The sequence below is a fragment of the Pleurodeles waltl genome, chromosome 5, assembly GCF_031143425.1.
Source record: "Pleurodeles waltl isolate 20211129_DDA chromosome 5, aPleWal1.hap1.20221129, whole genome shotgun sequence".
Taxonomy (NCBI): Eukaryota; Metazoa; Chordata; class Amphibia; order Caudata; family Salamandridae; genus Pleurodeles; species Pleurodeles waltl.
Window position 1 is genome coordinate 1,705,491,621 of NC_090444.1, and position 27,514 is coordinate 1,705,519,134.

The following is a 27,514-nucleotide window of genomic DNA, read 5'->3' on the forward strand; positions in this document are numbered from 1 at the left end:
TGCACAGTATGGCTATAAAATATTGCTGAAGTCAATAGCTCTCACAGGCAAGATCTACTGGCTTTCGTAAAGATGGCTAGAGAGGTTTATGAGGAACCTGCACTGCTCCCAGGTGGCACTGTAACAAACCACAAAGGAACATCTGCCAAGCCAATAGATCTGGCCTCAGCAAATGTGCATTTTTTATTAATGGATTTATTTATTTTCCAAAGACAGCAATTTTCAAAAAAATATTTGGCAAACATTATTTAAAAAAAAAAAAAGGCACGAGGGCCTGCGTTGGCAGTGAATTGCAATCCTTTTTAGGCAGCTCTGCACGTGATAGGGCCAAATGCGGATACAAAGTGCAAATCGGTCAACTGATTAAGGAGATGGGCTTCCCATGCTGTATTTTGAAGTAAAATGTTAATGACCAATTTCAAGTACAGATCAGACAGAAAGCTCTTGTATACATGAATGTATTATTATTAGGATAAAAAAACAGGTAGCAGGCGAAAAAACTAAAGTAGTCTCTAGGCCACACCTAAAAATAAATGCATACATTTAACATTATGCCACACACAAGCCTAGCAGCTTTCCATTCTGCCCAAGAGACAGCAATGAGACCTGCAATAGGGAACTTTGACAATGGTGTCCACTATGTTTCCTTCTTCTGAGGTCCAGGAATTTAGGGCCAGATGTAGCAAAAATTTTCGAGTCGCAAATGGCCCGAATCGCAATTTGCGACCCCGCAAAATCGGATACAAAAATCCCATTTTCGAATCGCAAATTGCGACGTGAGCCATTACCGACTCACAAAATTTGCGACCCCATTGTGCGACCCGCAAATAGGTAGATGCAATTTGCGAGTCACAAACCATATGAAAAAGCCACTCGCAAATTACGACTAGTCGCAAAAAGCCCATTTTGCACACCCAAATTACCACTAAGTCAGAGCAGGTGGTAACCAAAACCAAAATATAAAAGGAGACCCAGAAGGCATCTGGGTTACTCAAAATGGTTGAAATATATGTGATAGCAAGGAGGAGGAGAGTCCATGCCGCACAGCAGAGGAGGAGGAGGAGGAGGACCCAGAGACAGGAGAGGATATACAGAATCAGGCAGACACTTTTCCAACAAACTGAGGAGGAGATTTATGACAAATACAGACTCAGCAGTGCAGCAATATTAGAATTAATTGATCTACTCAATCCGCAGCTTCAATGACAGACTGTGCGCGGCAGCGCCATCCCCACACATGTGCAAGTGCTATGCTCACTGCACCTCTTGGCCTCGGGTAGCTATAAGGGGGTGATTGCAATGGCAGGTGGGGTATCCCAAAGTGCACTCTCACGATTCTTCAGATGTTTCCTAGATGCCATACTCACACACATGTCCAGATACATATACCTACCCAGGAATGAGGCAGAAATCAACAGCACCAAGTTGGAATTCTACAGAATTGCCAACTTCCCACATGTAATAGGGTGTGTAGACGGGACACATATACAAATATGCCCTCCTGCAAATCTGGAATATCTGTTCCGCAACCAGAAGTGTACCCACTCACTGAACATCCAGGTGGTATGTGACGCCCATTATGTCATCAATGACATAGTAGCCAAATTTCCAGGGAGTACACAGGACTCTTACATTTTCAGGCACAGTGGGATACACCAACGCCTAGAACGTGGGGAGTTTGGAGACGCATATCTATTAGGTATTGCTGAAGACACCCTGAAGCCATGCACACAGGTCACTGTAGAAACCATCCATGCCCTGCTAACATTGTTAAATTGTGCCACACAGGTGACAGTGCATATGCGCTACGACCATGGATACTTACTACTTACCCCATGCTCACCCAGCAATGAGAATGAGAGGCGATATAGCAGTGCACATAGGCGGACCAGAAATGTCATAGAGAGGACCTTTGGACTGTTAAAGGCAAGATTCTGATGCCTCCACAGAACTGGAGGTGCGCTCCAGTATGCCCCAATAACAGCTTTCAAGATAGTTGGTGCATGCGCTATACTGCACAACATTGCCACCAGACGTGGGCTACATCTCACCCCTGAAAACCCAGATTCGGAGGATGACTAGCAAGAGCTACCACATCGCCAGCCTGGGGATAGAAGCATTGCAAATCAAGGCAGACAAAGACAGGACCACATTGCAAACCAATACTTTGGAAGGTACGTGGTAACTGTCACCACACACACTAATGTCACACACAAAGAGCCCAGTTGTGAAGTGGATCAAACAATACTTTTTAATAAGTGAACCTAATAACTAAAGAACTGAACTGCTGGTAAGGGGCTGCACATGTCCACCCTCAATGCGGACACATTAACTCCATGTGCCTCATGTGTCCTGCAGTGTTTGGGCCTAACGCCTCCTCCTGGTACGCCGAGCATGGCTTGTGCTAGGTGGGTCAGCAGACCCCTGACGTGCACTGCCACTCCACGAGATATGTGTGTCTGTGGCAGATGCGCTGCTGATGGTTGACCCCTCCTCACTGTCCTGAGGTGTCCCAGCCGTGCCCCTTGCCACCTGCCTGGCCTCCAGCATGTCCACAGTGTGGCTAATGCAGCCCAGTCCCCGATCCACATCCCCTGCAAAGTGGCCCAAGTCCACCTGCAAGCTCACATTACGTCGTGACAGCCCTGTAGTGTTCACTGCAAGACAGACAATGGATACAGCCATGCAGTCCAATCTCTGCACCAGTTGCCGCTCATGGCGCCTTGCACTTTGTCTCCCTGACACCAGTTCCGTCACCAGTTGCCGTATGGATAGTGCTAGGTCACTGACACTGTCATTCAAACGTGTGAACTGTGTGTTCACTTCTGCCAGGCCATGTGTAAAATTGTGCTCCATCCTCTGCATTGCCACAGAAATAATTCTCAACTGCCTTGTTTGCAGGCGCTGAATAGACAGGAGGGATGCCTTAGCTGCAGACATGGATGCGTCACCTATATCCTCCTGGGACTCTGCCTGGACATGGAGTCTGCATCTGCGACGCAGTGGTGATTCTGGGTCTTGTTGTCTCACACTGTGGCTGGGACCAGGTGCTGTGTCTCTTTCCTCCATGTCCACTTCTGCATCTGGAGGGAACTTTGGTGGTGTGGTGCTGGGCCCTGTAGTGGCTTCTGCCGCCTCCTGCCCTGCCTGTGGCCTGCTTTCTTCATCCTGGATGGTGTGGCTAGTGGGGGTGTCTTGTGGGAGACCTGTGGGACATAGGGAACACACTGTCAGTATCTAACATCTGTTGTATGCCTCCTAATAAACAATTGCCTATAAGCTGAATACTGTACTACATTGCCCATAATGCACCATTCTGGTGGTTGCTAGTCTGGAATGGAGCTAGTCTGGTTGTGCATGCTGCTGTGTAATGGGTGGGTGCGGGTATAGCATTTATAGGTGTACATGCATGTTTCATGGTACTCACTTTTTTTATGTCCCTTGTGCTGACGTGTCACAGTACTCCCATTCCAGACTCTGCCTCAGGCTCCAGGATCTGTTGAACCAGTTCCTCCATGGCTGTGGGTGGTGGGATGGTGGATGGGCCTCCTCCTGTGCCCCTCATCTCCCTGAGGCGCTCTGCCACCCTCTCCTTTGTCCAGGAGTGCAGGTCATACCACAGTTTTTTAATTTCCTCGATGCTTCTGTGGCTCACCCTATGGCATTGACCCTCTCCTGGATGTCTTGTCAGATTCTCCTCTTATCAGTGTCTGGGGCACTCAGGTCAGCCTTTCCAAACAGCTGGTCATGGTGCTGGCAGCATTCCTCTGTCAGCACCTCAAGTTCCTTTTCATAGGATTTCAATTTTCTCTTCCTGCCTGCACTGCCAGAGTCTTCATTTGTTGAAGCTGTTCCTCCAGGTAGTTGCTCAGCAGTTAGAAAAGTGTGTGGTCCTCCCTCCTCCCAGGTGTATTTGATGACTTCCTGGCTATGATGTCATCAGCAAGAGCCAGGAAGTGTTTTTCCAACTGTTTTGCTGCACCTGCATGCAATTTGCGGCACAGTCTCAATTTGCGATACCCAACTAGCAATTTGCGAGTTCGTTTTTAGTGAGGTCGCAAAAAGCGTCCTCGCTAACAGCGGACTCGCAATCTGCGGTGCAACATCATTTGCAAGTCACAAATTGATGTTGCTTTTTTTTGTTGGATGCCATTTTGCGAGTAGGAAATTGCGAGTCGCAATGACTTGCAATTTCCGACTCACAAATTTTTTGCTTCCTACATCTGGCCCTATGTCCCTCTGAAATTAATCATTTAACATTTAAGTTAAAGAAGGGTGCCATGGGCAGGCCACTGAACGAAACAAGTCAATTAGTAAGGACCACTATTGGAGATGGATAAGACCAGCTTAGAAGCTTGTGCACGCCAAGGAAGCGTCAATGTTTTGCTCCAGCATTTGAATACAGCTGAAACGCCTTCAAAGCTTTTGGGTGCATGAAATGCTTAATAATAAGCAGGCTTCAGCATTTCTCCAGCTAGCTAAAGATCTCCATCTTTTGGACTAAATACCAATATCGCGCTAGTAGGCGTCTACAGTTATTAATGCATATGAGCGAATTCCTAGTCTCTTTGTACTGTGACCAGGAGGTAGATGATGGAATCTGCACTCCTAGCAGGTATGGCAAACAGCCTACATCACCTGCGAATCTGACCAGAGCACCAGGAGGTAAATCTGGAAAGATCACTACAAGTAAGGCTCTTGAACCCAGGTACCAGACTTCTGAAATCCACTGTAGTGTCCTGTCTGCTCTGGCTGCATCTGGCTTGCAAACAAGGACAGAGTCATTGTAGAAACGAAAACAATAACATGCTCTCTCCTAACACAAGCAAAAATGCTAGAGTTTGTGCCTTCCTTTGGGAAAGCACAGCAGCGAGGGACAAAGGTGCAGTATGGAAGTGTGGTTGTCTCCCACTGTCAGCATGTAAGAAGTTGAATTATTATTTATTTTTTTAATTAGGCCAGATTAATATTACAGTTTGTCAGTTTTGTTCCAGCCAAACAATTTACCAGGCCACAGCAAGCAGAGAAAGCCCTGGAAACAGAACTATGAAGGATGCTAGAAATCACCCTGAATAAACGTACGAGCATTATAAGTTAATTGATTGTGCAGTAACATGTACTGATCCCACGAAATCTCACTCTTCTACCCACTCAGTTAATTTAATTAATAATGACATACAAAACGTAGTGCATCTAGTAGTGATAGCAATCTGATGGAACTTTGGAAATTACCTGGTCCCTTTTTTTAAGTCTCATGTTAGCTGTTGTTGCGGAAGACCTATTATGGATAATACAAATACTTACAGTGGGCTTTGGGACAGAACTTACCATTGGTTGGCTTTGTCAATTTTAATTTGCCTGCTTCTTTTTTGATTGCTTTCTTTCCAGATCTTGTGTTGTTTATCCATCCACCCAATCATAGCTTTTTTACTATCCTTAAGATTGGATGCTTTGTATGTTACTTTGCTCACACTCATAAGGTTACTTTAGTTCCAATCGACACTATGTGAGTGTATATTTTCTTGCTTCTCCTCGTGTCCGGCAAACACCATCAGCAAAACACTTTGGGCCATATATACGAACACATTTTCCCATTGACACAGATTGGGAAAAACCCTTTGGTACATCTGGCCCTTTGTCACAGGCCATAGGTCTGCAATCGCAGCCAAAAGGTGAGTCTTACTGACTTTGAAAAAGCTTGATAATATACAGAAGAGCAAACTGCCCTTCTGGGAATCCACTGTCGCACCCTGTTGCGTTACTTTCATTGCAGAGTGGTAAGGCTCAGTGACCACAATTAAGGGTCTATTTTACTAAGGAACCTAAGGGAGCATTGGATTCAGAGACTTCAAATATTTCAAATATCCAATTACCTTTCTTCTTGTCCCACTGTCGGGTCTAAAATGGCAAAAATCTGAACTGAACATTAGCCACATCTATAGTTACTAAAAATGCAAGGCTGGAACAAACGACCTAAGTGGGGCATCCTGATCAAAGCCCCACAAAGCGTTATATTTGTAGTCTTTTGCACAGTTTATTTTAAGTGACATATGTTTGATGAGTGGTGGCAGATTATCTTTGCAAAGTAGATTCTTCTGAGGCCCCAAATAAAAGCCAGCAAAAACATCCAATGAACATTAAAACAAGTGGGGGTCAGGGTGGATGGCGGGGGAGAGGGAGGTCAGGGTAGAAGTTTCACCTCTCATAAAAAAACACATGAACTAATTATTCCAAGAATGGACTTCATTGAGAGAGGTGGTGAGTTGAGAGTTGAGGCTCTGTATTAGAGAACCAAACGTATATTTTCCACCAGCTACACCACACTGTCCCCGAGGCCGCTTACGTGGAAAGATGGTCTCTACAAGTTCAAACATGATCCCATTTCTTCTCACTTAGGCCTCCTCAAAAGACTTTGCTTTTATCCTTCTATTCTGCACCATGGCTGGTTGTGAAGTGCCCACTACCACCAGCGACTCGGGAAGAAAGAAGATTTGACAGGGCATGATGGTTCGGGGGTTGCAGGTCTCTGCCTAGCTTGCTGTTGAAGACACAGCCTTGCTTTTTTTCGCAACTGCTTGTGAGGAAGATCCATAGATGTAACACCTATCCTCTCTCTTTCAAGCTAGACGCTTAGCTCTGGCTTCAATTTCTTTCTTTCAAAACTTCTGAGCTTGGTTGCCCACATATCAACGTGTTTTCACAGCTGAGGCACTGGGCTGGAAATCGTTTCACCTTATGTACAATGCCACAGCTTGCCACACCTACAGGCATAGCCCAAAGGCACTATACAGTTGCTGATTAAAACAGATCCTTCCCCCATGCCTCCTGAAGACCAACAAACTATGGAAAAATAGCTTGATGTGAGAAACTGACTGGTGAGTTCACCAAGAACTGAAGGGTCATGTCTACAGCTACATGGAGGCCAATGCTTAGGAACTCATGTCAGGTGGTGTAGGCCTTGGTGAGGCCCTTTGCATGCACCTAAACTGCTTCCCATCCCCAAACTCCCTACTAGCAAGCAACTGTAGCTAGGCTGTTTTGTGTTTGGTTCAGACGAACAAAGCCTAAATGAAGCAATGAAGGAGACCTCCTCATCTCAATGAATCAATTTAGTTCATACATCCTGCATCCAGTATAAGGGTTGGAAGCCCCGGCAACACACCCTGTGCGGCTAAGTGACTAGCAGAGATAAATTACATTGCTGGTTTCCACGCATCAACTGTCATTCACTTTCTATACTGGCTCCATTACCCAAAATATAAGTTCATCTTTAGACTCAGTAGAGCTGTGTGCACACTAACAGGGGAATGGAATAGGCCAGGAACAGGAAGCTTACCTATCCAACTGTAGTTTCCAGGACCAGACTGAAACCCTATTATTGCATGCCCCTGAAGAAAAGGAGATATCATACACTTTTACCTGAGAAACTGTCTGCAATTATCTCGAGATCCCAGTGTCACAGCATCTGCAAGTAATGTGGGGAGAACACTGCATTTAAGACAGAAGCCTACCTTTGATTGGAGTGCTGTAGCCCAAGGCCAACCTGACCCAAGAATACTGTGCTGCAAAGAAGATAATCTATCCCTGTTCTTTCATTCTCTCTTGTCAGGGAGATCTACTGCAGCTTCCCTGCGAATAAAAGGTTTCCATAGGAACTTCTGAAAAGTCAGTAGGGAACCACCTCAGGCTACTCCAGTATTTGTTACGTTTGCCCAAGACACTCTTCATTCCCTGGTAACCACCATCTTCTATGGTGTCTCAGCAACCTGTAATGTGCAGCTAGTCTTTCTGCATTTTCTACTGCTGACTAGCAAATTAGCTGTCAAGAATGCATCTCTCCTGCAACAACTGTTGAGAACTCTTGAAGTTGGCGATGCTCCAGTGTGTACTTCCATCTAGACCAGAGATCTTCAAATTTTTGGATGCCGGGACCCCCTTGTCAAAGTTTTCAGGTGTGAGGACCCCTTCCTGTCAAAACGTTTTCTAGAACTTGATACTTCTCATCAGCGACAAGCATAAACGCCCCCAATATCCATGGCAAATCATTTTTATGGTATGGGAATATTAGTAGACAGTATTTAGCAAATCAAAGGTTTGTGGGTGACTGTGGTTTGGAGTCAGAGACTTACTACACAGTTCAAATAAAAAATCTACCAAAAGAAGTGCCCAAAAATATGCAATGTACTTTATTTTTCTCAATCAAAACATAATTTAACAAAACTTATTTGGATGATAACACATTTCTGAACTAATGTGATGGGTGTGCCTGTTTTTCTCCAGAGAGACGGTCAATTTGTGGATGTATTCTTGCTACTGCCATCCTCAGGTTGTGTTCCACCTCTAGTCTTGAACGGTACTTCGTCTTTAATACTGCCAATGATGAGAACCCAATCTCACATAAATATGATGAGCTAAAAGGCAGAAGAACCTTGACTGCAATTTGTGACAAACCTGAATGTTCTTCAGACATTGCCAGCCAAAATTCTCCCAATGAGATTTTGTTGAACTGCATCTGGAGAATACGGTCACTCTGGACCTCAATTAGGTCTTCCTGAAGGTGCACTGGAAGACGAGTACCTGCACCCACTAGGAAAGGTTGAAAGACCCAGTCATTGACATGACCAGTTTCCTCAGGAAAGTACTTTTCTAAACTGTCCCAGAGAGAAGTCAAGTGATTTATTATGACCTCAGCAGCACTTTCAAGTTCATATCCTGTGTCCTCAAGAGCGTCTGCTAAACAGGGGAATGCCTCAAGCAGGCCATCTTGAATTAGTCTTCTCCACAACTCCAGTTTCTTCTTGAAGGCAGATGTTTTTTTGTACATGGTGAAAGATGTACTTTCAGCTCCTTGCAAAGACAAATTAAAGGAATTTAATTTATCAAAGATGTCTGCAAGGTATGCTAAAAGCACAAGCCAACGGGGATTACATAGTTGTTCTGCTTTGTAGGGATCCATATCCAGAAGGAACTGTTGTACTTCGTTTCCTAATTCAAAAATACGATTCAGAACCTTCCCTCTGGATAACCATCAGACTTCTGTATGGAAAAGCAAACCATCCTGTTCGGCTCCCATTTCGGAACATACAATTGCAAACAGACGAGCTCTAGTTGGGTGTGCCTTTATGAAATTAACAATTTTCACAGCAGAATTCAACACTTCCCCAAGTTCTCTATCCATGTTTCGGACTGCAAGGGCTTCCCGGTGTATCATACAGTGGGCCCATAGAATATGAGGAGCCACTTTCAACACTTTAGCTTTTAGGCCTGCCCTAGCCCCACACATGGAAGGAGCACCATCGGTACAGATCCCAACACAGCTCTCCCAATTTAAGTCACTGGAGCACAGGAAGTCATTGAGAATATCAAACAGGGCTGCTGATGTTGCATGTCCCTTGATTGGTTTACAGAATAAAAAATCTTCCAATATTACAGTTTTGTGGCAGTATCGGACATAAGCAATTAAATGAACTTCCTTGGATAAGTCAGTTGCTTCATCCAATTGCAAAGCAAACAAACTGGATTTCAAGCGTGCTATGAGTTGTCTGTGGATGTCCTCTGACATGTCAGAGATGCGACGGCAAACTGTTGTGTCTGAGATGGGTACCATTTTAAACTTCTCCGCTACTTTTTCACCAAGCATTGTCCTGGCCATGTCAAGAATTGCTGGAAGAATCACTTTTTCCCCCATCTGTAAAAGGCTTTTTGTTTTTGGCAATGTGGTATGCCACTTGGTAAGATGCTTTCAAGGCATTTGTTGGTGTGGAGGCCAGATTTTTCACAGTGTCTTTTTGGTGGATGATGTCTTCCAGCTTTCTGGCAAAAAAAAAAATCTGTATTTTTTCCTACCAGTAACCCATGTGTAGTTTCCAAGTGACGCTTTAATTTGTTTGGTTTCAGACTTTCATGCCACAAACCACACACTGTGGCCTGATTTCGCCATTTATGGTGATGCAGGTGAATCCAAAATTCAGGTAGGAGGTGTCATATGACCTAATTTTTCCAGGTCTTTTCTCACTGTCTGTTTCAGCCTTTCGTTTGAATGCCCTACCATCTTTTTGCAGCAGGAAACGAGCCATGGCAAATGTGTGTTTGACCTACGGTACAAAATTCCAAAGTTCATTATTACTGAATAGCTCAGACTTGCTGCTACATGCGGTATAGCTGTCTTTTTTCAAACAACTCTTTGCAGTTCTCAGAATGTCTCAAAAAATCTTTTTATTTTCTTTAAAAACACAAATAACACAGTCAGTTCCTTCCACGTGATTAAAACAGAAATTGCAGCAGCCGCATGTTGAAGAGGAGGGCTTTGGGCACCAACACGTTTTTATTTACAAATTAAGCACTGCATAAGCAGGTTATCTGGAGCAGAGGTGGATGGGTAGCTGCATGCAGGTGATGTCCAGGGGCAAGAGGTCTAGATTTTGAATGTAAAGAGCCAACCCAAAAGAAAACTATCAATCTATGCTGGTACTCTGTGTCCTCCATAGGCAGGGCACTGGAATTAGGCAATTTTGTTTTTCAACTTTTCCACATAATTAAGAATTTTACACAATTGCAAGACAAATAATTATCTGCTGTATAATCTGCAAATGTTAACAAAAAATGCTTCCTCTTGCCCCTGGACAAGCTGTTCAAAAGTTCCTAAAAAATACAGCCAGAGTCTTGCCTTGCAGTGAACCCATTACTCCAGACGGTTTACTACATGTGCGTACGGATGTTTTCACATTATACATCATAATATGGCTCCAAAAAATGCAAGGGTCTGTACCTAGTGACCCAAAAAACCATCACCTATGAACTCTGCAAAAAAAAAAAAAAAAGCACATTCAATAAAGAAAAATGCAGTTGTCTGCATCAGTACACATAAAGCAGCAAATATCAATGCAACAACCAACACATAACAAAATATCAACCAGCACCTAACACCCTGGTATAACCAAAACCCAACACCTGCACATAACAGCCCAAAGTTTTGCTCCTATCTAAAGGCCAGCATCCTACAATCCTAAAAATAGCAACTATACCTTGCCACAAACATCCAAAGACCCAGCAATCTGCTACTGTTTTTTTTCCCTGATTGAAAATATACTGCCCACAAATTGAGACCTGGTTTTTTCTAACGTTAAATAGTACATCAGTACCAATCTGACTAGATTTGTTTCCTCTCTTGCCACTCTGCATGTGCAATTTTATTGGTTGGGATAGTTGGCAAGCCTCTCTTCTTTTTTAAGAACTCCTAGAGATCTCACTTTTTCAGTATGTATTTCCCTTTCTTGGAATATCCCCTCCTCCCAACAACCAGGTGAGGACTCAGGCTGTCAGCTATATTTGTCAATGTACAAGCTGTCCCCTGGTTTTCAGCACAGCGTTACACATGATTTATTAGGCGCTGTCGGTTCTGTGGTTACCTTGTGAAAGCCACATCTGACTCCCAAACCGAGGCAGGGAGATAAAACGGAGAGACGGCAAATGTACACAGAAGGGGCAAATAGACACCTGCATCGACACTTGGAAGACTCTCGAGCGAGTCCTATGACTCATCTATGCCTTATTATGAGACAAATCAGTTGGGAAAGGAAAAACGAACATATGTACAACTGAAAGCAAAAACAAAATACAGTTACAACTAAGATGCCGCCTGTTTGTGTTTTCTAGGACGCCTTTGTTAAACTGCTGCTCCTTTCAATTGGAACAGGCATACTCAGGCTCGGCAGGCTAACAGTTAGTTATTGGCCACTTACGATATGATAAACTTGTTTCTGCTTGACGGCGTTAGGCCATCTCTACACATTTGGAATTACTTTCACTCCCGATAGAAGCAGCACACATCAGATCGAACCTAGGCCCATATTTATACTTTTTTAGCGCCGCATTTGCGTCATTTTTTGACGCAAAAGCAGCGCAAACTTACAAAATACAATTGTATTTTGTAAGTTTGCGCCGATTTTGCGTAAAAAAATGACGCAAATGTGGCGCTAAAAAGTATGAATATGGACCCTAATCTTTTTATTAACCTGTTGAATGGTTTCCTGGCCCCCGATCGCAGCACAGCTGCGATCGGGGGGCCAGGAAACACTTTGAAAAGGCCTCGTAAGAAAGGGGAGACTCTTCCCTTTCTTACGAGGCCTTCTGAAAGTGTTTCCTGGCCCCCGATCGCAGCACAACTGCGATCGGGGGCCAGGAAACACCACTAGACACCAGGGATTTCACTTTGGGGGGGCGGCCCCCCCGGCATAATTTTTATTAAAAAAAAAAAAAGGTAGGCGCCCCCCTCCCCCAGGGGATTTTTAAAAAAATAAATAAAATAAAAAAAAATGACAGGGGGTCGCCCGTGGGCAGGGTGACCCCCTGTGGGGGCAATATTTTTTTTTTAGATGTTGTAGGGTTTCCCTGGGGGCCATTTTGGCCCCCAAGGAAAACATACAACAACTAAAAAAAAATAGATGTATATATAGATCTATATATATCTATGTAGATAGATATATCTAGGTAAATGGATATATCTATAGATATATCTATGTAGATAGATAGAGATATAGATTATATATATATATATATATATATATATATATATATATATATATATAGAGGTAGATCTATATCAATCAAAGAGATTTATAAAGCGCGCTACTCACCCGTGAGGGTCTCAAGGCGCTGGGGGGGGATGGGGGGAGGGAAAGGGGCTGGGAGGTTCACTGTTCGGAAAGCCAGGTTTTGAGGCCCTTCCTGAAAAGAAGTAGGTTTTGGGTCTTGCGAAGGTGGGTTGTGAGGGCGTTCCAGGTTTTGGGTGCAAGGTAGGAGAAGGATCTGCCCCCGGTGGTGGTGTGTTTGATGCAGGGGACAGAGGCGAGAGAGAGGTCAGCTGAGCGGACGTTTCGTGTGGGGGTGTGGAAGGTGACTCTCGTTGAGGTAGGCAGGGCCTGTGTTGTGGAGTGATTTGTGTGCGAGGATGAGGATCTTGAAGGTGATCCTTTTGTCAATGGGGAGCCAGTGGAGGGATTTGAGGTGTGGAGAGATGTGTTCGTGTCGGCGGAGGTCGAGGATGAGTCGTGCTGCTGAGTTCTGGATGCGTGTAGTTTGCGCTTGAGTTTTAGAGTGGTGCCGGCGTAGAGGGCGTTTCCGTAATCAAGCCTGCTGCTGATGAGTGCGTGAGTGACAGTTTTTCTGGTCTCTGTGGGGATCCATTTGAATGTTTTTCAGTATACGGAGTGTGTTGAAGCATGAGGAGGTAAGAGCGTTGATTTGTTGGGTCATCGAGAGGGAGGAGTCTAGGATGATGCGGAGGTTGCGTGCGTGGTTTGGTGGGGGTGGGTGCAGAGCCTAGCGTGGTGGGCCACCATGAGGGGTCCCAGGTGTTTTTGTGTGGGCCAAAGAGGATTATTTCGGTTTTGCTTGAGTTGAGTTTCAGGTGGTTGGCTGTCATATATATATCACTTTTGTGTGGTTTCCCTGGGGGGGAAAAGGGTCCGACTTGTCTAGTGGCAGTTTTAGTGCCATAAAGAAGCGCAGAAGGTTTATATGCCTACTGCAAAGAGCAAATCTGTATTTTAAGTAAACAGCTGAGTACATTAGTAAAGTCTATGGAGAGATGAAGGGCACTTTTACTGGGTGGTAATGAGGGAATCCGAGGAGGCGGGAGTGGGAGCACCAATAATGATTGTTGGACTGGGCGCAGGAGGTGCTAAAGACTGTGACGAATGGTATGTGACAAGGTGTTTTTTGAGTGTCTTGAAAGTACGTGCTGATTGAGGGAAGAAGCGCAGGTAAGGTGGCCTCTACTGTTGCACGTATCTCACACACACCATCGATTTTGTGACTGTCTACGTAGGCTAGTGTTTTAAAGCAACAGTTTAGCCAATAGCAGAGATGGCATCTTGATGGATGACTGCTGCCTGCACTCGGGTTATAGAGGACCGCTCTGACATAGGATCAGAGACTGAGACATCAGATACTGAGACAGCATCTGAGGGATAGGACAATGGCGCAGACTCTGGGAGTGATTTTTTAGTCAGAGGAGTACCATTCGATAACTCCTCTTCCAGTACATTATGAGGGAGGTGATGAGGACAGTCCTGCTGTCCCTTCGCAAGCTGTTCGTGCAACTGGGTAATAGTGGGTTAGGCCAACCCAGAGAGCAGGTGAATGCGGCGGCAAGCAGAGAGAGAGAGAGAGAGTGCTCTCTTGGGAGCTCCCTAATTTAGTTCAGCCCCAAATTCCACCACCCAAATCATATTGTGGAGACATCAAAATTGGCTATGGCAAAACAAACTGGTTTTGTAAGGCAGGCACTTGTGTTTTTGGTCCTGGATTCGGCTCCTCTCAGATTCCAGAACTTTCTGTCACCGAAATGTGAGGAAAACTTGTTTTTTTAGCCACTTTTTGAGGTTTGCAAAGGGTTCTGGGTAACAGAACCTGGTCCGAGCCCCGCAAGTCACCCCTCCTTGGATTCCTCTAGGTCTCTAGTTTTCAGAAATGCACAGGTTTGGTAGGTTTCCCTAGGTGCCGGCCGAGCTAGAGGCCAAAACCTACAGGTAGGCACTTCGCAAAAAACACCTCTGTTTTCTTCCAAAAATTTGGATGTGTCCACGTTGAGCTTTGGGGCGTTTCCTGTCGCAGGCGCTAGGCCTACCCACACAAGTGAGGTATCATTTTTATCGGGAGACTTGGGGGAACGCTGGGTGGAAGGAAATTTGTGGCTCCTCTCAGATTCCAGAACTTTCTGCCACAGAAATGTGAGGAACATGTGTTTTTTTAGCCAAATTTTGAGGTTTGCAAAGGATTCTGGGTAACAGAACCTGGTCCGAGCCCCACGAGTCACCCCATCTTGGATTCCCCTAGGTCTCTAGTTTTCAGAAATGCACAGGTTTGGTAGGTTTCCCTAGGTGCCGGCTGAGCTAGAGGCCAAAATCTACAGGTAGGCACTTTGGAAAAAACAGCTGTGTTTTCTATAAAACCAATAGGATGTGTCCATGTTGTGTTTTGGGGCATTTCCTGTCGCGGGCACTAGGCCTACCCACACAAGTGAGGTATCATTTTTATCGGGAGACTGGGGGGAACATAGAATAGCAAAACAAGTGTTATTGCCCCTTATCTTTCTCTACATTTTTTCCTTCCAAATATAAGAGGAGTGTGTAAAAAAGACGTCTATTTGAGAAATGCCCTGCAATTCACATGCTAGTATGGGCACCTCGGAATTCAGCGATGTGCAAATAACCACTGCTCCTCAAAACCTTATCTTGATCCCATTTTGGAAATGCAAAGGTTTTCTTGATACCTCTTTTTCACTCTTCATATTTCAGCAAATGAATTGCTGTATACCCAGTATAGAATGAAAACCAACTGCAGGGTGCAGCTCATTTATTGGCTCTGGGTACCTAGGGTTCTTGATGAACCTACAAGCCCTTTATATCTCCGCAACCAGAAGAGTCCAGCAGACAAAACGGTATATTGCTTTCAGAAATCTGACATCGCAGGAAAAAGTTACAGAGTAAAACATAGAAAAATGGCTGTTGTTTTCAGCTCAATTTCAATATTTTTTTTATTTCAGCTGTTATTTTCTGTAGGAAAACCTTGTAGGATCTACACAAATGACCCCTTGCTGAATTCAGAATTTTGTCTAGTTTTCAGAAATGTTTAGCATTCCGGGATCCAGCATTGGTTTCACACCCATTCCTGTCACTAACTGGAAGGAGGCTGAAAGCACCAAATATAGTAGAAATGGGGTATGTCCCAGTAAAATGCCAAATTTGTTTTGAAAAATGTGGTTTTCTGATTCAAGTCTGCCCGTTCCTGAAAGGTGGGAAGATAGTGATTTCAGCACCAGAAACCCTTTGTTGATGACATTTTCAGGGAAAAAACCACAAGCCTTCTTCGGCAGCCCTTTCTTCCCATTTTTTTGGAAAAAACAAAATTTTCACTGTATTTTGGCTATTTTCTTGGTCTCCTCCAGGGGAAACCACAAACTCTGGGTACCATTAGAATCCCTAGGATGTTGGAAAAAAAGGACGCAAATTTGGCGTGGTTAGCTTATGTGGACAAAAAGTTATGAAGCCCTAAGCGCGAACTACCCCAAATAGCCAAAAAAGGGCTCAGCACTGGGGGGGAAAAGGCCCAGCAGCTAAGGGGTTAAAGGGAAATACATTACTAATATTTACATTGCTATGAAAGTGCCATCCATACAAATGAACTGATTAATACTGTTTGTAAAAACCGGTCTCTGTAAAGTTTTTAAAAGTGTGTCCATGCTGAAAGAATCGAAGGAGGGCTGTCACACCTCCCCTGCTTCGAATTATGAAATCTCATAGAATAACCCCGATTTGGTTTTCAGCAGATCGTGAAGGAGAGGTGTGCTACTTACCAGTTCTGCAGGGATGAAGTGCAGGAAAGGCAGCAGGACGGAGTGCAAGGCAGCGGCGGGAAAAAAAAATCTCCTCTACAAAGCATTGCACAGCTTCGTATTTATGGCCCCAGTTCCCGGCATTTCCTGGTTTTCATTCTGCATTCTCTCTGATTGGAGGACAGTTGTCAATGACGTTTCATTATTTTCCAACGTCCTCCAATCAGAGAGAATGCAGAATGAAATGCCACTCTCTGGAATCCAAAACGAAGAGCAAACGTTTTGGATTCCAGTTCAAGGCAGTTCCAGGCAGCAGAAGTGTGACTGGGGATGCGCGACCCCCTTTGATTGACTTCACGACCCCCGTGGGGGTCGCGACCCACACTTTGAAGACCACTGATCTAGACTGAGCAACTTGTTTCTAAAAGTTCAGGAACCATCAGGCTCACAGGGCATGACTGCAAGTTCCCTGCCCACAGCACGGACATCCCTTTCCACTGACTAGGTCAGGTAAGCATGTTTGAAACGCCTGCGTAACACTCTGATGTCCTTAAAGTATGAAGCAGACAAGCAGCATCTGTTGCTGTATCATGAAATATATTAAATGGCCACTGTTTTTCTATTACACAACAATTGCCACACACACACACACACACACAATATAACGTCTTATACTTGGGACACTAGAGCTATATGACCACTAAGACTAATTTATACATGCAGAATGCACAGTATGTCTCAGACTACGTGATTCAACAGATTAAATTACTACCACTGTCATTTTAGCATCTAATTATAGGAAACTAAATGATGTATATAGGTGGTGAAACTTGGGCTTCAAACATTGACCTCATTTGTTTGATTGTGTTAAAAAGAATTGAATATGGGCTGCCAAATGTAGGCTTTATTATAGAAAAAAGAAAGAAAATTCAATTGGAACACTTATTTTATATGAACGTAGGTGGAGATGTTCCTCTTTCAGTTAAATCTATTCATATCAAGGTAAAACAAACATGTGATCCAGGCTCTCATATGTATGGTGCAATGGGGAAGAGCTGCATAGTCAAAACGGCAGATGAGCTTTGCAAAGTAGATTCCTCTGCAATTAGCGCAAGCTTAAACAGTATTTATCAACCAGAATTATGTATCTTTACACAACCACAGCCAGTGCATTCACCACAATCACATTCACGTGCCATGGTACCACAGTGACTCAAATCCATCTGGTACATCTTTGCCAAGCGTTGTTCTCACTTCCTTCTTGTTTGGGGCTCTTCAACATTTGCAACAATGCTCCTCCCCCTATACCCATCAAACAAATTTACTGTCTTACCTAGAAATTACCCAAGAGCTTTTGGACGGTAGATATTTGCTGGTGAATGAAGTGGCGCATTCATACCCAACAATAAACCAACGTTTACAATGATAAAGTGGATTTGTGTGATCCTCTGGCCAGCCTCATAGTTCTCAATCCCTTCATCTCTGCTTTCATATCCAAAGCAGAGATTTGGAACACATCAGTTTTCTTCCTCTCCCAACACCTCTAGTTCCCCTTTCAGCCTTAAACTAGAGATGAGTTGTGTACCTGATCCTCTTAACGCCACTAATGCAACCAATTTCTAATCAATCTTGATACGCAGCCAGCTCAAAATAGGAAACAGATTCTCCCTTTCCAATCCCATCTCAGGGGACAATACTACGAGAAAATCCAATGATCAACATGCATATTAAATACAATATTCCAGTGCTAAGTGCAGCTTTTTTGCATTCAACCACTTTATGAGCACTCTCTAGTTCTAATATTAGTCACCAGGTGGGGTGCAAGTTATCAATAAGGGACAAAGGTGGTGTAAGGCATTTAGCATGGTGCTGGCATAACCTGAGAAACCCCTTGGTGTCATTGCCCTGGTCATCCTTTATGTCAGCAGTACCTGCCCACAGAGGAGACAAAGTTTCTCCTTTCATGGGTCTCCTCTAGCTTTAAAATTCAGGTCACAAGCTTGCCAGCATCCACAGTCATGACAACTATTTGTTGGTGCACTGGTGATTGTTTTGGGTATGTGCAGGACCAACTGGACTCCTTTATTTGTCAATAAGGGCAATGCTTAGCTGCTGGGGAATCATTAGCAGTCTTGGAGCATAGATTTAAAAGTGTGTAGAGCAGCTTAGATAACACAAGAGAAAAAACTATCAAATCCTGCCAAGCCACACCACAATTGGTTTCGCAAATACATTAAGACCTAGTTTTATAGACAATAGGGCCTATCTTAGGCTGTTGTATTGTCAGTTTCTGTGAGTCCCTTTGATACCAACAGGTGGTGCGTGTCTGTGTTATATAAATATAACCAGCAATATAACCAAGGAATTTTATTTTTACGGTTAATAACACAAAGTGTCCTAGTATAAATGAATCTAATTAAATAAATGTATATCAAACTTGCCTTCACAAAATTGTCCGGAAACATGCCTCTCCGCCCATGAACTTCTCCTTCCATCCATCCTTCCTCTTCTAGTCTTTTCACGTTCTTGATTATCTCACCAACCCGAATTGTCAGTTCATCCTCATGTACTGCTTCATAGTCATATTCCACAATATATTCAACTAAATGGAAAAGGAAAAAGAACAACAAATGTCAAATTATCAAAGTATATCCAAAATCACCAAGTCAAATTTGCAGCGCATAACACGCTGCATTTATATTTGCTGCAACATAAACTCACTCAATAAGAACTTTATGAACCACAAACTACATTTTGGGTTTCTAAGCGCTATAAATAAGATATTTAACATGCACAATTGTTTTTATTTTTATTTCTTTTTCAGGTGCTGTAATCTCAGTCTATTCTGATCCATACTGATTTATTTGCCTTGGGACACAAAAACAAATCTGAATGTGAGAAACAAAAACACTTGGTTGGAGCCCATGAGAGCTCTTCCACTTGGACTAAATTCATCTCTTCTTGTGGTCAACATGCAAGTTTCATTGAGTCCTCAAGTGCTTACATCGTAAAACTCCAACACCCAGGAGCTTTTGCATGGACAAATTTAGTTTGGATTAAATGCTATGGGGCAGGAGTCAGAGTCTAAAACTTTTGTTTGAGGAGATGGTAGACCATAAGCAACTCGTGAGGCAGAATTCCCAGCAGATACCTTTTATGGACGGTACAATGCCACTCTCTAAAGTTTTAATACAATAGTACCCATGTGTAGCTTGTTGATTAAGAGCTTGCAAGTCCATGGGGCACTCTTTCTTTAAGGCTTGTGGGAGCCTATTTCAAGGTCAATAATCTAGCCCGCTTTATGTTGCAGGTGGCATGCGTTCACAATCAAACACAAAGGGCTGACCGGGATAGGTGTAGTAGGAGCCTAAGAAAATAAATATTCTTAACCAATTTAGCTTAAATCCAAATATTATTGTGAAATAAAACTATAAAAAGGTAGACATTATTATGATGGGGGAAAAACATTAAATAAATGAGTTACTGATTTATGGCACAACTCAGGAAAGTACTAAACAAGTAATCTCATTAATGTTAATTCTTTGCTCAGCATTACGTTAGCAGCATCTTTCATATCTCAAATGCTTTCCTCACCATAGCTGATTAACTTTAGGAAAACCCATAGCTCCCCATTAAGAATTATGTCTGATGCCCAGTTAATATTTTCCAAAATCTTTGCTAGTAGGATATATTCACACAATACAATACCAATTCTTAAATGAGCAAGTCCATTTTAAAACCAAACAAATCCATACAGTGGCCTGCTCAGTGCTATACACTTTAAACACAAAACATCTTACAATGGACATCCCAGTGTAGTAATCGGGTAAGTGGACTATAAAGTTAAGAAATACCATCAAGGGACCAGCAGAGCTGCCAGCTTATAAAACAAGCATTTGCAATGCAATCGGTCTTGAATTTGCTCCAGTTAGAGCTATTGGCATTGCAAATTCCAAACTGGACTTTCTTGCCAGATACATTGAAAATGGAAAGGAAACAGTTGACAAAAGCGAGCCAATTCAAAGCGCAGGGGTCGCCATGAGCGTGAAGGAGACACGCAAAAGGAAGAAGTTCGCTTCCAGTCAAACATATCAGCACTCCTGCAATTATCCATGTAACAGGGTCAGACTGCAAGGCGGTAACAAAACCTCCAAAGGAGGGACAAACATAAAGCATTTACCAATGATGCCAAAGGATTTTTTAAAAGAAAGCCCACAAACAAATGAAAGTGATGAGCATGAGATGGACGTGGTTGAAAGCCCACAATACTAACAGGTCAAATCTCTTGCATGCTCGACCTACAAAAACTGAGCACCTCTCTAAGACTCTTCATCCACCACACTGTTAAAGCGCAGCATCCCCTAACAAGAAAAGAAAACTGCACCTCAGTGGTAGTCACGCACAACATGGGGGGAGGGTGGAGGGCGAAACTTCCCACATGGGAGCAAAACAAAAAACACCCAATGTGCAGTGCAGCTTGCTGCCCTTGTAGGCAAGTACTGCAGTGCTCCAATACGAATAGTAAGAGTTACATAAATGTTGCAGCACAATAAACTTGAACTTTGCGATGGGGGGTTTGAGTAAGAAGTTTAAGATTGCAGGGTAAGATTTAATGCAGTTATATTAAATGTAACACGTTTGAGTCAGTGACATACTGTTGCATAATAAAAAGCGTTGCAAGTGAGTCGACAGTGGATGCTGCGAAAACTAATTCACAGACACTGCTTCCGAGAGATTCTCAAGAAGCTGAAGGTGACAGTGGGCATTGAGCCAACTGTGAAATGTCGACAAGTTGGGCAAAGAACTGAGTTTTCAGGAGGCGGGGCAGGGGGGCTTAGGGGAAGTTGAAGCTATGACTGAAAGAAGCAGTCATGGGTTCAGATGGAGGTGCACTGAAGGAAGCGGCAATGCGTTCACAGGGAGGTCATGCGAGAGTTTAGGGGATGTTGAAATTGTGACTGAAACACGTAGCCATGAGTTCACAAGGAGGTGCTGTATACAAGGTAAGGGAAGAAGACACCATATCGGTGTCAGTGGTGAAGTCTATGGTTTTACTCAAGAGTTGGAAAGAGAGGGAAGGTCAGGGAAGCTGGCTAATGCAGCAGTCCCACATACAGAAGACTACAGTAGTTAATGAAGATCCACGCAGGAGCAGATATGTAGATTTTGGATGTATAGTACTGGTCACTGTCCGAGATGGTGGTTTAAATGATGAAACACATACAATTAAGTTTTCCAAAACGTAATTTTCTCAATAAGTTCAGAACGAAGAGAAAGATGCAACAACCCAATGTTGGCGAGCAGAGCGAGAGGTGAGCTTGTGATGACCAAAGTATTCTCTCGGGTGATTACCGCGCAGGATTATAGAACAATGCAAACATCATCATGATAGTCCACCTGTGGCAGGATGTGGAAACTGATAATCAGCACCGCCTGCAGCATAACTAGTTTCCAAGTTCAACACTATGAATGGGATTCTAGCCATATATTTTTTGGGCCTCGGTTGTTTTGTATTCAGTTTTGCATACAGCACATAGAGGGTACCTTATTTAGAATAATGGAGCCCTTAGTCTCGGAACCAGTGTTCAGAACTTAGTGGGCCATTACATATCCAACACCCCTCCGGCAAAGGCAGTGGACACCATGTTGCAGATAATCCATATGTTTCAACTGTAAGAACCAAACGCCAAACAGTTTTGCCAAAGGAGTGAGGCATACATGGCAGTGTGACAAAAAAAGTCTCCAAGTTTCAGACTTTGGATTGTATCAGTAACATTTTTCATAAAGACATGCATCATAGGAGGCTCCAGATCAAAAACAAGCAATGGCAAAACCAAAAGGCCTCACCTACAAGAGTTATTGGCTTTCTCAATGTTTTTAGCCATGTTGTACACCAGCACGGCTGCTGTTCTGCATGGCTGGAAGTAAAAAGAAATGTGCTATGCTGTTGGAAGGCAACACAGAGGGAGGGGGTATGCATACTTAGAAATACCTCTATCTTATCAAGAACACAAAAATTAACTTGATAGCGCTCTACCACATGTTGCACAAAATGTGACACAAGGTTCTTTAAGTAATGAAGGTCATACATTGCGACAGCTGGTCACACCCTAATGCTAACACCAGGGCAGAAGCGAAATGCACCACCTAATGATTTAGTTCAAGTATATAGACGCTTGATACAATTTGTAATGCAAAAATTAAATACTGCCCCAGCAAGGGCTGCTCCAGCGCAACCACGGCGGGTATTCTGTGACAGTACATTCAAACTTGGGTAAGGTACCCACCAAACGTGAAGTTCCGTTTTGATTAGTACAAAAAATAAGTGCTTTGGAAGCAGTGTTTCCCCATATGGAACCCTCAAGACAAACATTTGTCACAATGTGCTTGTCATTCAGGATGGTTCCCTCAGTGAACAACTGCGCCACATGGGGTGCATTATTTGCTACACGGTACACCAACACTTGTGAATCTTCCAGAAATGTTGAAACACATTCAAGACTAATACGGGGCTGCCCCGGCCATAGATCTGGGGATGCAATCAATGGCCAACTTTGCCACAGTATCCTCAATAATATTAAGTAACCTTAAAGATGAAGCAGTAGCTCTGGCAGTCCGTATGTAGCTCTGGGATATTCTTGTACAGGATCAGGTGCATGAGCAGCCAAACATTAACACCGAGACCTATTCTAGTATAGGTCGGGAAACTTTAGGAGCCAGATCAAGTAAACCACAACTACAAGGTAAATCCAATAAGGATTCTACGAAGCAAGGGTTCTAAAAAACGCTGGGATAATCAAAAACAAAATAAAGAATGTAAAACAAGAAAGGAGAAACTCTGCGTCCAGAAAACTCTGAGAAATGATTCAATTTAAGAAACAGGAATAGTTTGAAAACTGCAGAATGATATCAATATACAGATACACACCAATCTCATTCCTTGCAGGACTCACCAGATGAAGTGAGAGAGGTGGACGTTCCAAACAACTTAACAAGTACATGAAACCAAGAAAAGATCCACAACGCTCGGCTGAAACTTCCATAAAAAAAAAAAGGAAGCAAAACCTCCCCAAAAGAAAGCACAGTTTAAAAAGAAAAATGAAGTAGCTATTTTGGCCAGAAATGCCACTAACGTTGAGAACTTTAATAAGGAAGTGGGCACTGACTCTGCTAGACAGCGCGGCAGAAGTCGCAATAGTCAGAATCTTCGAGGGCTTCTGGATTCGACAGCAACTGACAGGGGCCGGAAATGAAGGGTGGTATGGAGTGGAGTACAGTGGTAGAAATGTACTAGAGATACAACTGCATGCAGTTTCAGGCGAGCATATGGGGCTGAGATCTATTTGGCAGTTCTCACTCCCCTCAGAGGTCCAAATTATAGAGTTCCAAATGAAACATGAATTGCCAAAGCCAACAGATCCGAAAACATTTCTTTGTTGCTTGTGAAGTGGTATGTAAGAGACTGAGTGAATGGATGGACAGATGAGTGAATGGAATAATGGATGAGTGAATACATACATGGACGACTGAAAAGTGAGTTGTGCTTCTTGTCTAATCCCTCACACTCCGAGACTCCACCTTACGGTCTCCGCTGCCACCAAAACTGCAATTCAAATGTATTTTAATACCTACATTGAACCTGTTCTGATCAAACAGATTAGGACTGTATGTTGTCATATATGTGGTATTTCTACAGTGAAAACCTAGCCTGTACTTGGCCAGAGACAAAGTTAATGACTGATAGGAGAGCTAACTGGTAGGTGGACATTTAAAGTTTGTGGTCTTCAAAGAGGCATGTCTTCAACTACTTTTTCCTAAATTAAGGCGGATTAATAGCAAATCTGACTGATATGGGGATCTTGTTCTAAATCCTCGATGCATACACGGAGAAGGCCTGCTGGCTTGTTCACACTCCTTCGGCTGAAGTTTGATGGTATCCTGGCTACTACCTGCGGGAATCTTGAGAAATACCACAGACGGTGAGCCTGCCTGCAAGATGAGCAGGACAGCTGTGTGTGATGGCTTTGTAAATTATGCAGCTGGTTTTGGAATTGGTCAGGACTGGCAAGTGGAGGCAATGGAGTTTCCTTAGGATAGGAGCAAGCCTTCAGGTCCTGGATGAGACGTTCTGCGGCATGTGTAATCCCCTTAGAAGGTTCCACACTGCAGCATCTAGGAGCCCATGCAGCAGAGTGTTACCACCATCCAGATGCTACAGTAGGAGCACTTTTCCAGCAAACCTGAAGTCACTTTGTGAATGAAATGTTTTTAGAGACAAAGTTGGTACTTTTTCTTGTTTTAAGCAATGTGTTCCTTGCGGGTGAGGATGGCGTCCAAAGCCAATTCAAGTGATCTGTGAATCAGAGAATGTTGGCGTGTGAAGCGTTCTAAGTTCACGCCATGAAGCTAGGTTTGTACAGTTTATGTTTTGTGGTTCCTACCAAATAAAGGGAATTCTTTCTGTCTTTAAGTGGAATTATGTATGGAGTGATGCGAGCGGAAGGATTTTCTAGATTTACACCTTCACTGCTTTGAAAAGAACCTTGCTCTCAATGCTCGCTTGTCTTACTATGTTGATGTGGTGTCGCATTTGATTTTGGTCATGTGGTATTTGCCAGTTGTTTTGTATGTGTGTATGTTCTGGCATTTGTATACCGCAGAACTTGGTGTTTAGCAACTGTGTGCTGCATATTGGGCATAGCCAGAGGACACAATTTGTGATTGCTTACAAGGAGGCTGGTTAACGTAGGCTCGTACTGTGGGGGGGAGCTGGTCAGGTTGAAAATTTGCATTACATTGTGTAGTCTGTGAATGCCTCAGTTACTGGATCAGAGCTATCGTATGAATCAGGATGCAGTTAGTTTGGTCCACGTTACTGGTGCAGAAAGGGAGGAAGTGGATCAAAGGTATAAGTATATGTCTGGCTCGATGGTATATTTGAGGGACAGAGTGTGGAACAGCATGCTTGTGAGAGAGGGAGGGTAACAGTGGGAACGAGACAATGAGACAGAGAAAGAATGACAGTGTGTGTGAGAATAAAAGGATGAAATAAAGTTTATGAGAAAAAGTGAGTATAACCCTGTGCGCCAGTGAGTGTGAGAGCAAAACAAAGACACTGAGTGACGGTGAATAAGATACACTGATAGAGGGAGAGACTGCGACTGAGCGATTGCGAGTAAGGAAGAGTGAATCAAAGGGAAGGAAAGATAAATGGAGTGAGTGATGTCAGGGGTACGTCAGTAATGCATGACAGATGGTATTCATTGCTGGAATCCTGGTCAAGGTTTCAGTCACACAGCACATCACCATATTTCACATGTGAGAGAAAGAATACGTCTTTGGTATCGGACTAACCTGTTCTGCTCTTACGCAACTGACATGTTTTTCAATTCTGAACTGCAATTCAATCTACTATCTCTGAGCAAACAGATTAGAATATCTATCCGGTACACCACAAGCGTGGCGCAGTACGTTCACCACACTTCAAAGATTGCATAACAAGCAGAAACAAAAACAAACAAAAAGCTCGTCAGACACAATTTTAACATACATCACCACCATCTGTGGCACCCTACTTCAGGGTGAGAATGAAGGAGTGGTGAAATACTTTGCTTTCGCCTTCCGAACTTGTCTGTTCTCAATGAAAAGCCGTCTTTGTAAGGTTGTGGTTAGTTTTTGCTTTATTTAAAAGCTGAACATATTCAAACAAGTTGCCACAAGTTCACGTGTGAAAAGTACATAAACATACACTGGTCAAGTTCCATTGCAAATCCATTAACGGCGCAGTTCTCGACTATTTAGCAACTGGTACCACAATACAGTTTCAGTATCTCAGCTACAAAGGTTGAACACTACAAGCTGTTACAGCGAAGTGGGGGACTACTGCTCACATCCAGAAGAACAAAACAAAAAAAACAAAAAAGAAAAACTGACATTTTCCACCTGCTCTGAGGAGGAAAATGTGATCAGGACTGCTGATTGTGTGGGGGTGGGGCGGCAGGAGTGACGGGCACGCTAGTATACACACACACACACACACACACACACACACACAGAGCCACACATGGCTTGCTTACACACACACACAGAGCCACACATGGCTTGCTGACAGGTTGTTCCATGGTAAAACTATCTTTACTATCGAAAAGTGCCCTAAGCCAGGACATGGGACATTTTCTGTATATTCGCTGTGAAGGTGAAAGAGCAGGGCCTCTGCTTATATGTTCACTGTGACCTAGGCCTGTACATTCACTACAAATGTGTAAGAATAGAACCTCAGTTTCATTTCCACCACGAAAGAGCAAAAAAAAGGCACTTCTGCCTGCATGCTCAATGCTAAGGTGCAAGAAGGGAACCCGTGCTCGATCAATCAATCATGCTGTATTTATAATGCGCAGCTTGCCACCCAAGAGGGTATCCAGGCGATGTGCAGCGGGTATTAGTTGAAGAGCCAGGTCTTGAGACCCTTCCTGAAGTGGGTCAGTGAGGGTGAGGTGCGTGGGAGAAGGGGTGCCCTCCAGAGAGGCAGATTCATGGTATCTGTGAGAGGGCCAGGTGGGCAGAGCAGAAGTACCTGTGAGTTATGTTGAAATTCAGGCGATGTTTCATGTAGGCGGGTCTTTGATCATGGAGGGTTTTGTAGGAGTGGGTTAAAAGCTTGAATTGGCATCTCGTCTGGATGGGGAGCCAGTGGAGGTCTTTTAGGTGTTGGATGATGTGGGTTCCCTTGGGCAGGCTAAGGATTAGTCTGGCTGCTGCCTTCTGGATTGTCTGGAGTCCTTATGAGTACGGTGGTGGTGCCTATATAAAGTGCGTTGCCATAGTCCACTCGGCTCATGATGAGGGCCGGAGTCACTGTTTTCCCTGTGCTGATGGGGAGCCACTTGACAACTTTGCGGAGCATGTGGAAGCAGGCTGAGTAGACAGCGTTGATCTGATGTTTTACGGGGAGTTCCCCGTCTAGGATGATGCAGAGGTTGTGGGTATGAACCATCGGAGTGGGGTTGGGTCCTAGTTCCAATGGGCATCAGGAGTCGTTACAGAGGGAGGTGTAAGAAGATCAGTACTTCCGCTTTGTTAGTGTTGAGCTTCAGGTAGTTGTTTCATCCAGGTTGAGACTTTCTTCATACAGATGGAAGTTGGTATTCACTGTGGTTAGGTCCACTGAGAGCGAAAGGA

The 27,514-nt window shown here is 43.7% G+C and overlaps 1 protein-coding gene across 1 annotated transcript in view; it reads right to left on the reverse strand.

Moving 5' to 3' along the window:
* Positions 1-27,514, reverse strand: part of CD2AP (CD2 associated protein) — a 470,782-nt gene that overhangs the window by 349,953 nt on the left and 93,315 nt on the right. Inside the window, exon 2 of the mRNA XM_069236053.1 lies at positions 18,778-18,938. Coding sequence (XP_069092154.1) covers positions 18,778-18,938 — 161 coding nt within the window. The remainder of the gene's footprint in view (positions 1-18,777; positions 18,939-27,514) is intronic.